The following is a 12725-nucleotide window of genomic DNA, read 5'->3' as shown; positions in this document are numbered from 1 at the left end:
ATATATATATATATATATATTATAGCAGAAGAGAAATTAGAGAATTTTTTGATTTGTTTGTAAAATCTGTGGATTTAACACGTTAGCTGTCTTTGCTTTTCTCAAAATACTCACCTGTAAACTATCAACTTTCCAAAATGTCATTCGTCATTTCAACGACAAGTTCTGTCTTTTCCAGGAAAAGTTTATCCCGTACAATATTTTCCGTCCAAAATGGCCTTCGTATTTTCTCGCCAAACAGGAAAAGTTTTTCCCGGAAAGTAATCCCCTCTCAAAAGTCAACAATAGGGGCTGCTTTTTTAATGCACAAGTACGAAACTGTTGTGTTAATTACACAATATTACGGATTAGGACGCTTTTCAAACTATTGATGAAATCCAATTATTTTAAATACGGATTGGGGGCACCTATCAAACTATCGACGAAAATCTATATATATTATAGCAGAAGAGAGATTAGAGAATGTTTTGATTTGTTTGTAAAATCTGTGGATTTAACACGTTAGCTGTCTTTGCTTTTCTCACAAAATACTCACCTGTAAATTATCAACTTTCCAAAATGTCATTCGTCATTTCAACGACAAGTTCTGTCTTTTCCAGGAAAAGTTTATCCCGTACAATATTTTCCGTCCAAAATGGCCTTCGTATTTTCTCGCCAAACAGGAAAAGTTTTTCCCGGAAAGTAATCCCCTCTCAAAAGTCAACAATAGGGGCTGCTTTTTTAATGCACAAGTACGAAACTTTGTGTTAATTACACAATATTACGGATTGGGACGCTTTTCAAAATATTGATGAAATCCAATTATTTTAAATACGGATTGGGGGCACCTATCAAACTATCGACGAAAACATGTAATCTCACCACTTTAAACCCATGCATAGTATGCATCCGATGGCCTGCGGGTCCACCCATGCATAGCATGGCCCTACCATTTTACATGTGCTTCTTTAGTGGATAGGGCCCACCTTTTGCACATCATTTTTATTACTTTGCATCTCACCACTTTAAACCCATGCATAGCACGGGTGACCCGGGGCCCAACCATGGATGGCATCGGCCTACCATTTTACATGGGCTTTTGTATTAGATAGGAGCCACCTTTTCCGCATCATGTGTTATAAGGTTGGGTCTAACCACTTCAAACCCATGTTATAAATCCCCGTGCCTTTTTAACAAAACACCCATTAAAGCCACAAAATTTCAATCTTACCCCCCTGCTTTATGGTTTTTTAATAAAAATTCTATAGGGCGATCTTAACCATCCGATTTAAGAGGAAGTATGAAAACCTCTATATATTGGAGGGCTATGATCAGCCTATGGATATGATTTTTGGGGCACAACCTATTTATGTTGTGTTCCATCACATGGACGGTTTGGATCAACCTATGACATAGTCCGTACAGTTCTTTGTCGGCCCGTGCATCGCACGGGGTTTTTTACTAGTATATATATATATATATATATATATATATATTAAATTCTTAACTTGGTGAAGAAGAAATAGAAAGTTAAACATTTTGGTAATGCAGGCCTTTTGGCTTCAACAAGTATTTTCTTTTTTTATTAGTAATTTTCATATTTTGTACAGACAGAATTTACTTATTTTATTCTGTTTTTTGGCCTTTAAATAGAGGACAGGTTTAGCCATAATAATTTACCAATGGCTTCAAAATTTATTAAGTCTGTTATTACATGTAGAAGTACATGTAGAAGTTATGCTTCAGTAGGTGGAAGAATTAGGAAATACCAATGTCTGATTTGTTTAGATGATGTGCGCAAGGATTTTGACAAAGGCTTCTCTACAAAGAATAGACTTATCGATCATTCAAAAGCATTGCATAAAGCGTACAGACATTTTTGTCCCACGTGTAGGAATGCATTTATGAAGAAGTTTCAAGCGGAACCAAAAGAGCATAACTGTTTTGATTCCGAGGAATATAAGAAAGTTGATTTTTTTTATTTTTAATCTTTTTAGTTTTTAGTTTTCTTATTATATATATTATTTTTGTAGAAACTTGTTGATCCGAAAGTATGGTACGTCTAAATAGGAGGAAGAAGATTGATAATGGTGAGGAGGAATCGCTTGAACCGAGTGCAGTTTTTTTTTTTTCTTTTTTTTTTCTATTAAGGTAAGAAAGATATGAGATTCTATTTATACTAAAATAAAAGGATTCTGGCGCCATGATTTGCATGCCAAATTTGTAATTGGTTATTGGATGGACCCGATCGGCATGCAAATCATGATGCCGTAACCCTTTATTTTAATATAAATAGAATCTCATATCTTTCTTACCTTAATAGAAAAATAGAAGAAAAAAAACTGTACTCGGTTCAAGCGATTCCTCCTCACCACCATCAATCTTCTTCCTCTTATTTAGACGTACTATACTTTCGGATCAACAAGTTCCTACAAAAATAATATATATAATAAAAAAACTAAAAACTAAAAAAAATTAAAAATAAAAAAAATCAACTTACTTATATTCCTCAGAATCAAAACAGCTATGCTCTTTTGGTTCCGCTTGAAACCTCTTCATAAATGCATTCCCACAATTGAGACAAAAATGCCTATACGTTTTATGCAATGCTTTTGAATGATCGATAAGTCCATTCTTTGTAGAGAAGCTTTTGCCAAAATCCTTGTGCATATCATCTAAACAAATCAGACATTTGTATTTCCTAATACTTCCACCTACTGAAGCATAACTTCTACATGTACTTCTACATTTAATAACAGACTTAATAAATTTTGAAGCCATTGGTGAATTATTATGGCTAAACATGTCCTCTATTTAAAGGCCAAAAAAACAGAATAAAATAAGTAACTTGTGTTTGTACAAAATATGAAAATTACTAATAAGAAAAGAAAATACTTGTTGAAGCCAAAAGACCTGCATTACCAAAATCTTTAACTTTCTATTTCTTCTTCATTCCAGCTCAGCTGAAACCAAAAATGCTTTAACTTCTAAACAGGACCATTGCATTTGAATGCGCCCAAAGGCAGCAAGCCAACAATGGCAAAAATGGCTCCATTCCATCTCACCCAAAGAGGAACTCAACAATTGATAAAACACTACATTTGTACCTAGCGTGAAATTCACCATGGGTACTGTATTAAAACATAAAATGCTTATAGTTTCAAAAACTTATTGCTTGCTAAAGCTAAAAGCTTCAAAAAAAACTAATCCAAAATCAAATACAAAGTTATCAAGAGGGAAACACCAACTATGCTCAGTAGTTTCAAGAAATCCTTCAGGTAATAAGAAACTCACAAACTTAAGCTACAGTAATAAAAAAAAAATGAACCAGCAGCTCTTATACTATGGCATTAGCTGCACTCGCAATTCTTGGCCACAAATCCGCGCATTCCTTTCCAATCGGCCCTGTAATTGCAGACCCTGAAACAACCAAAACAGAAAATTAGATTATACAATGTCACCATATGTTTTTATGCTTGGTGTATCCACCAAAAACTCTTTAAGGCCCTGTTTGTTTCAAATTGAGACAGCCGATGGTGAGGGCCCCAACCGTTAATTGGCCCAAAAGTAAATAGGGCCTGCGTGTATAAACTAATTAGTGCAGTTTAAATGGTGGAGATACCAACATGCTAAGGATTCGAATGAGATATAATTGGCAGGGCCCCACACCTCAAGAGCTACACACTACTCATTGCCTATATCTTATTGTAACAAGTGATAAATATGGTATGTACTGAACAGTAAACATATTATTGGATTTTTATGAGCAGCTAAAAAATTAGTCCATGAGTTGTAAAAGTTGACAAAATTGGCCTCAAATGTTGAGAAGAGCCTGAAGATATATATAAATGACATGCCTTTGGTGCAACAAGGGTATTTTCAACATTAAGATGTTGCACTTAGTAGACGAAATTTCAGGATAATTACTCTTGTCAGAAAACATAGCCTTCTTATTTTGTTCAAATAATTTGCAGTACCTTTCATTTCTCCCTTTGGATTTACTATCACACCAGCATTGTCTGCAGATTCAATAAACAAAACAAAAGGTTAGAAACTCACCACCAACTCTAAATAACATGAAAACAATTCACAGAATGAGGCGGAGAAAAGGAACAGAAGTATACATCAATCATTATGAGAGAGCAAAGAAGCAACAATTGAAAGAATAAGGAGAAAAGGAACACAAGTATACATCAATCATTATATGAGAGCAAAAGAGCTTTCATATCGCACGTTCACAACCCACCAAATCATACATACATTGGTCGAATTTATTGATTGTATGGTTTATCCTCCAATTGCTAATAACACAGTCTACACTATAAATTAATTTATACTATATACCGACATGGTTTACCAAAAGTTCTAGGGATGAACAGTTTTGCAGCAGATAATTTATAATCTCTAAATTCTAATAAGTGATATGAAATCTTTATAATTTATTATAAAGTTTTGTCGGCCACACTTTCTTGAACACAGATATTTTAATAAAAGCATACAATATGGTATACGTAGCTATAAGGAACCTAAAATGATATTTAAAGGAAAACTAGTAAAGGAAAAAACATTATATAATTAAAATATTTTCCCCTTTTTTGCACGATAACTCACTATTCAATCATAAACAGAAAGTCAGACACAACAAAAAATGAAAGGAGCAGCAAAAAAGAAAGAAAAACAGACATCACAATGAGATAAAAAAATTAAAGTGAGGATCACATTCCTGCCTAGTACTTCCTTCGTGGGGAATCAGCCATTCCGTTTGCCTCCCGCAGGATGTAAGAGATGCAAATATCCATCTAGCTGCGCAGCTGAATGAGTTTGTTCAGCGTGTGGCCAAACCTCCACATGCCAATGCCACGCCTCACGGCCAATCCAATTACTTTGCTCAGGTCCCCCCCTTGCACCCGCACCTTATACCCAAGATTTTCTTTAAACAACAGAAGCCTAGTTAGAAGTTCCACAACCTCCGTTTCAGACGAATCCACACTCCCCAATAGGAGCAAAGTATGCCAAGATAATCTCGCCCCTATCATTCCAAAAAAAATACCGCCAACTCCAACAGAGCTGAATGGTCAATGGAACACACATCAAAATTTAGTATTGCGGTGTTGGGGGTGACATAATCCATCCAGCAGAGATTCACTCTTTTATGTGTTTCGCTTTAAGGACTTCCATTTACTCATTAAATTACTAATTAAAATTGTTAAGACGTTTTTGAGTTTAGGATTTCTCAGCTTGGATGTCTCCATGTTGGGAGATTCTAGAATATGTATATTTTCATATTCTAGAGTTGCTAAAATCATGTGGTCTTGCATGTTTAAGCATCATTTCATTGCTATAGGACAATCCCTAAGTTTGGAAACGTTTGGAAGGGAAAATTAGCTAAATTAACTCTTGCCAATTTCACACAAAGAATCCAAACGAATTTGCACTTATTTAGAAAGTTCTACGGAAGCTTTTGCCTATAAAAAGAGACTCTGAGTCCCTCTTTCCACCATCACAAAATGTGAGAGGTCCTTGAAAGTGGCAAATCACATTGAGAGACTTCCCATTGAACCCAGTGGTGAGTTAGGTAAGAGAAGTGGTGAGTTAGGTAAGAGAAGTTTTGTAGGGGAGTTTATGGGCTGTTATTGTGCTTAGAAAAGGCCAAAGCATCGTCAGTCTACACTTCAAGGAGGAGGAGCCATGGCTCAAAAAAGGAGATCTCCCCTTGGCTATTCTCTTTCCTCTCCAATCACTAGGCTTAATGGGAAGCCTCTATCGAAGTGAATTCTCTCTCAAAGAGCACTCACATTTTGTGATGGTAGAAAGAGGGACCAAGGGTCTCCTTTTATAGGCAAAAACTCCCATAGAACTTTCTAAATAAGTGCGATTTCGTTTGGATCTTTTAGGTGAAATTGGCAGAGTTAATTTATCCAATTTTTCCTTCCAAACATTTATAAACTTAGGAATTGCCATATAACAATGAAATATTGCTTAAATATGCAATGCCACACGGTTTTAACAACTCTAGAATATGAAAATACATATTCTAGAATCTTCCAACATGAAAACACCTAAGTATAGAAATCCTAAACTCAAAAACGTCTAATAGTCTCCCACTTGCCTACATGGGCTTTATACCTTTCACATCAACTTTACATTCCGTTCAATAAGTTATACTAACAACGGATCATGTAATCATTAGATTATTAAATTATCCAACGACCTTCCCATGGTCAAATATGAATAAAACATGGTTCACTTTATGTCATTACCAACATTCTGCTTTCAAAATACCAATTCAATGTGCACAATACAAATAATGAAAAGTAGAAAACTTTTTTTTATCAAGATCAAAACCTCAAAAGTGATCACAATACAATGTCTGTAAACTTTATGCAGACTCCCACTAATCAACATAACCGGACTTGCCAACCCCATGCGCACTACATGGTCATTAAAGGCCTTAGGTGGTAAGCCTTTTGTCATCGAATCTGCCAACAGAAGTGTGGAACTTATGTATTCAATAGACACCAACTGATCATAAATCCTTTCCCTAACAAGATACTTCAATCTAATTATTTTTTTGCCATCTCTTAATTTGTTGCTCTTGAAAAAGAAACCCGCACCAGAGCTATCACAATATATCTTTATTGGCTTCCTAATGGCTTCCTAATGGTATCAGCAACCTGAAGCCCCAAGATAAAGTTTGCAACCACAAGGCTTGTGCCGAAGCTTCCCAGCATACTACAAACTCCGCCTCCATAGTAGATGAAGCTCTAGTTCCTTGATTTACGCTTCTCCAGAATATAAGTCCTCTTAAAAAGCATACAGATATATCCTGATGCGGATTTCATGGTGTCCCGACAACCAGCAAAGTTGGAGTCAGAATAACGCATAACCTTCTTAACAGCTTTCATGCCCCCCAAGTAGGCCAAAACTGGACGGGTACAAACTTGAGCATACATGAGACTTCCTACTGCCGATGCATAAGGAATTCTGTTCATTTCCTCTCGTTCCAAATCGTTCCTTGGGACCCTGTGAACCACTAAATATATCGCTTACCCACAGGAGCAATGCCAGCTACGCATTTATCCATGTTAGATCTTTTCAGGACTTTCTCAACATAGGCCTTCTAAGACAATCCAAGCAATCCTTGAGTCATGTGTCGGTAAATCATCATAAGAAGCTTCACCGAGATCCTTCATGTCAAATTTGTTAGAAAGGAATTTCTTGGTTTCCATAAACATGCCTAAATTGCTACTGGCAAGCAAGATGTCATCAACATATAATACTAGAATGATGAACGTGTGCTCCCACTGACCTCGAGATATATACATTGATCCACAGTATATTCCTTAAACCTAAATTTTGTGATAATTGTGTGAAACTTCAAGTACCACTATCAAGGGGCTTTTTTCAAACCATAGATGGATCTTCCAAGCTTGCATACTAAACGTTCATTGCCTTCAACCTTAAAGCCTTCAGGTTGAGTCATATAGACGACCCCATACAAGTCTCCGTGTAAGAAAGCAGTCCTGACTTCCATCTAATGTAACTCTAAGTCGTAATGAGCCACTAAAGTCATGAGTATCCTCAAAGAGTCTTTCTTTAGAAACTGAAGTCTCTTTATAGTCTATCAATGTGAATAATCTCTAGTAGACCCATACTCCTAGTAGCTCCTTTCTTATTAGTTTTAGTGTATTTTCCTTTAATGCGATCTGTTCACACACCAAAATCAGAAAAGTCAAGTGGTTCAAGAACTCCTTACTTCACAAGTTGTTCAATCCTATCTTCGATATTTGGCCCAACCGTCTAAGCCATAGAAGTGAGGAATCCTTGTCTAATTGACTTAGTTTATTGCCAACATTTCTAATTTTATCATTCATATGCAGAGAGAGTAAATTTTGAGCATGATAGGAGTCTAATTTGATCCTATATAGATTCTCCTCCAAAAGGCCGGAACATGCTTTCTTTCTTTTTTAAAATGGCAATAAACCGGAACATGCTTTCTTGTCCAATAGAAAACTTAAATTCAAAATCAAACAAATCAAGTCTTGCAACAGAAATTAGATTCCTAGTTATATTGGGAACATAAAAAGTATCGACTACATCTAGATAAAAGCCCGTGTCCAAATAAGACGAAAAGTCCCCACAGCTTCCGCATCAATCTCTATTCAATTTCTTAATTTAATGGTCCGTTGTCCTTTGCTCACTTATGCATTGAATTTGTAATGTGGACAGATGCTCCAGTGTCTACCCACTAAGTATCCTTAGGTGCGTCAACTAAATTTGACTCAAAATACATAAAAAACAAAATTATTACCTTTCCTTTCAAGCCATGCTTTGTACTTAGCGCATTCAACCTTTATGTGTCCTTTTTTCTTGCAGAAGTAGCACTTAATACCCAATTTTTATCCCTCAAGAATGTGAAAAACTTCTTTTTCAAAGTGGGTGGGTGGGGGGTGGGATGAATAAAGCCCTTGGAGGCATGAGAACTTTCTAATTTTAATTGAATTGTCGTATCCAACTCACGATTCATTAATTAGATCACCTGTGTAAGAAAGAAAAAAATAACAAGATCTATTGGCCCTACTAAACTTGCCTTACGAATCTCCCCTTTGTTAAGACTTATTCCCCAAGAACTGCACATTTGCACCACTTTCTACGTCTTGGGTATTTCCCTCAGCTAACCAACTTCTATGGGTAGCCAGTAGCAACCATGCGCAATCTCCTTCATTTGATGAACTCTATTACATATAACTCCCTACCCTGCCAATTATATACTCATGGAGGTCCATACTTTGTACCTACATCAACACAGCCTACTCTCATCTCAACAGCTTTTAAAACTATTGATTTCAACTCTACCCACATGAATACCTTGATCTGATAGCTTTATCTCTAAGGAGTGCATTCTAATCTAGATATTTGGACTAATGGCCTTACTCCAGGTTGAAACCAATTGTAGGGGCTCTTTTCTCCCCGATTCACAAATGGGAGACTCCTATCTGTACCATGTCCGTTGGCTGTTCATCAAACTATGCATCCCCTCAAGGGTGTCCAATATGAAGCTGATATCAGATTGCTTCAATATTTCCCTAATAACTTTTTTTTTGCTTTGCCATGGCTAAAAGTTAATTGCATATGAACTAGTTCACCACATATGTATGTATTCATTTAAAAGTGGTACATTCAAAGTAAGCATGTGGAAAATAAATAGGTAAAAATTGCATGCCTTACACAACAAAAAAAAGAGTTACATAAAGTTTCTTGGAACAACTAGCTGGTAAATGTGTGTACAACCAGGCAATTTTTAATGGTTGGACTATCCTTTTTTATAGAGATTTACTATGAGACAGGTGACACCATGAAAGCGCAAGAACATCAGGATGTCTAATGCTGGAATTTTATATATGCTTCTCACTTTAAAAGAATCCATAGAAAGCCTTGCACTACCGTGAACAATAAAGAGAAAACATTAACTTCATGGAAAGTAATAAATACCAGTCAAGTGTCAATTATTTTTTGTTGTCTTTTCAAGTTTGTGTTGAGAAACTTCTGATAAAATAAATAATTAAAAAAATAGCAGAAAAACTAGAAAATAAATAAATAAAGATAAACAGTTAAATTTATGAAACAGAAAGGAAGATGAAGTATGAAACCTGGTTATATTTTTGCAATTGTTTCTTATATATTCGTCACAAATTAACATGTAGTCAGAAAATCTTGCAATATTTTCAGACAGAAAATGGGTATTTTGTACGGGTTTCAAATTCAAGAGATCCTGATATTTCCAATATGTTTTCTTCATTCAAAATCTCAAATATATTTTGGTGAGTTTAATGATAGGGATTTCTTAGCATGGGCATAAAGGAGATATCTACTTTAACTACACTTCTCCATAAAGGCTTTAATCTGTTACAGTATGTCTCAGATGTATCGAATAGAGAGCGATTTGTAATAAAAATCGCTCCAACTTTAATCTGTTATAGTCAGTCTCGGATGTATCAAATAGAGAGATTCGCAATAGAAATTTCCCCCATGCAAATCCAATTGGATTAGTCCCATGTTGCTAGTGCTAAGACTCTACAAGAAACAATGTATGATGCAAATGACAAGATAAGACAAATCCAATGAGTGTCTAAAGTTAGTAGCCCCAATCCTTATTGAAATCAAATACTAAGAAATTTTAAATAAATATATATATATATATATATATATATATATATATATATATATATATTGCAACAAGATACATTTACTCAGATCCAACAACAAAATCACCGTGACAATGCAAAAATAACTCATATAACTCATACAAGTCCTATGTAGCTAATGCTAACATGTATAATGCAATTGATACGATAAGATGAAAGCCATGAATGTCTAAAGTTAGTCACCCCAATCCTTATTGAAATCAAATACTAAGAAGATTTTAAAAGAATATAATGCAACAAGATACATTTACTAAGACCCATCAACAAATTCACCAAGACAATTAAAAAAAACACTCATACAAAACCAGAAATAATAAGAATGATTACCCTCAAAGCAGATGCAACAAGATACATTTACTCAGACACATCAACAAAATCACCATGACAATTCAAAAATAACACATATAAGTCCTATGTAGCTAATGAATAACCCATACAACTCCTGTGTAGCTAATGCTAACATGTATAATGCAATTGATACTATAAGATGAAATCCATGAATGTCTAAAGTTAGTAGCCCCAATCCTTGTTAAAATCTATTACTAACAAAAAGTTAAAAGAAAAAAATGCAGCAAGATACATTTACTCAGACCCATAAACAAATTCACCATTACAATTCAAAAAAAAAAAAAAAAAACTCATACAAAACCAAAAATAATAAGAAAGATTACCCTCAAAGTACATGAATACACCGTCCTTTCGGCGCCAGGGCTTACGCTGGCGGACAATGACTGCAGGCATGACCTTCTTCCTGAGATCGGGCTTTCCCTTCTTAACGGTGGCCATCACCATATCACCGACACATGCCGACGGCAATCGATTGAGACGACCCTTAATCCCCTTCACGGATATGATGTACAAATTCTTTGCCCCGGTGTTATCAGCACAGTTCACGGTTGCCGCCACAGGAAGACCTAAAGACATTCTAAACTTGTTTCCAGCCGAACCTCCACGACCTACATATGAGACAAGGAAATGAAAAACACGCAGAGATATTTAAAATAAGATCACAAGATATTTCAAACAAAAATATATATGTAATGATACTGAAACCCTAAACCTAATATTGTGAGTGAAACTGGTATCAGGATCCAATAATCTGAAACCCTAAACACTAAGAGGTAACCATTCCTATAAAGTCCAAAAGAGGGAAGCTTTTGCCTTCTCTAATGGATGTTTATATCTTAAACCCAAACCCTAACCCTAATATTGGGAGTGGAACAAATAATCTGAAAACCTAACCCTACGAGGGAACCAATCCTAAAAACTCCATGAGAGAGAAAGTGCATGTATTCACTTCCAATTTGAGATTGCAGTTCTTAAACCCTAACCCTAATAATGGAGGGAGAGAGAGAGAGAGAGATACCTCGCTTCGACATTTTCGACTGTGCTTCCCCCGATCGAGAGAGTTAGATAGAGGGTTTGCCCTTTTTTATAGTTGGTTCCTCGCTAGGGTTTCGTCGATGAAGGGATGTTTGTGTCAAATTACCAAACACACTTTATCTTTTCTCAAAATGGCACGAAAACTCGCAACACGGTCCATGCGGGCCGAGTGGGTCCGGGTCGGGCCACGGTTGAGTTTGGTTGAATTGAGAAAGCCTCTTATTTCTTGGTAAATTTCAGGGCCGGATCCAAACGACCAAGACATTGTCCGATCAATGATCTTCAAGTGAAAAAATAAAATCCAACTTCACATCACATTTTGGTATTGCCACTCTTCTTGTTGGTGAAGTCTACGACAGCACAAAGGGGACCCATTGACATGTAAAGGAATAAAGGACCCCTCTTGAGGACCAGCCGACCAGGGGAGGCTTGAACCTAAAACAAAATGATCTCTAATCAAATTCAAACTCTCAAAAGATGTAGAAAAGTGGGGCAAAATAAAAGATAAAAATTTTAAGAGGGATTTTATACCCACGGGCGCCCTTGTAGAAATGGTGGAGACGGCATTATTGGGTCCACATCATTGCATCTACTGTTTTCAAAGCCACAATAAATGCACTAAACTAGGAGGTGGTTCCAATGGTGCCGCCCTTCTCCACCGTTTCAACAGGGCCCTGTGAGTTAAGTATCCCTCATTTTTTTAAATACCTTTTGGAAGCATAAGGCATATATATAATAACAAATATGTGGCAAATCACCTTGCTTCCCACAGACTTGATGGTAATCAAAACCAGTGTTTAAAAACTCCTTGACTCGACAAGGAAGACGCTCGAGTTGACTCATTTTTACCTTGGCCGCGCTCCACGTTGCACCCCATCCGCATTCCGTGTTTTCCCTACATAGTCAATAAACTCCTTTGACTCTCCCGAGTCATGACCGCGTCAACCGTGTTCTTGGACACGTCTGCGCCGAGCAGACAAGGATTTTTCTTGACCGCATTCCACGTCACATCTACTTTTAAAACACTGATCAAAACTACTTGTCACATTGCCATGGCTATTCATTCCATCGTTGCTTGACAACCATCCGAAATGTAAAAAAATGGATTAGGAGGTTGCCTTTCCATTCCCAAAGAAAAAAAAGAGCAATTGGAAACAA

General features: G+C 36.3%; 1 protein-coding gene across 1 annotated transcript; it reads right to left on the bottom strand.

The window, feature by feature from the left end:
* Positions 1 to 3087: 3087 nt before the first annotated feature.
* Positions 3088 to 11707, bottom strand: LOC143862108 (large ribosomal subunit protein uL14). The gene is made up of 4 exons (XM_077373103.1): positions 11551 to 11707; positions 10856 to 11140; positions 3957 to 3998; positions 3088 to 3399 (listed from the first exon to the last, which is right to left on the bottom strand). Exons 1-4 carry the CDS (start codon positions 11561 to 11563, stop codon positions 3317 to 3319), a joined length of 423 nt encoding a protein of 140 aa, XP_077229218.1. The 5' UTR covers positions 11564 to 11707; the 3' UTR covers positions 3088 to 3316.
* Positions 11708 to 12725: the final 1018 nt, after the last annotated feature.

Source organism: Tasmannia lanceolata, unplaced genomic scaffold, assembly GCF_043159265.1.
Source record: "Tasmannia lanceolata isolate RefF3 unplaced genomic scaffold, GAP_Taslan_0.1 ptg000037l, whole genome shotgun sequence".
NCBI lineage: Eukaryota > Viridiplantae > Streptophyta > Magnoliopsida > Canellales > Winteraceae > Tasmannia > Tasmannia lanceolata.
The sequence above is the reverse complement of the archived record's forward strand: the minus strand, read 5'-3'. Positions and strand labels throughout refer to the sequence as shown.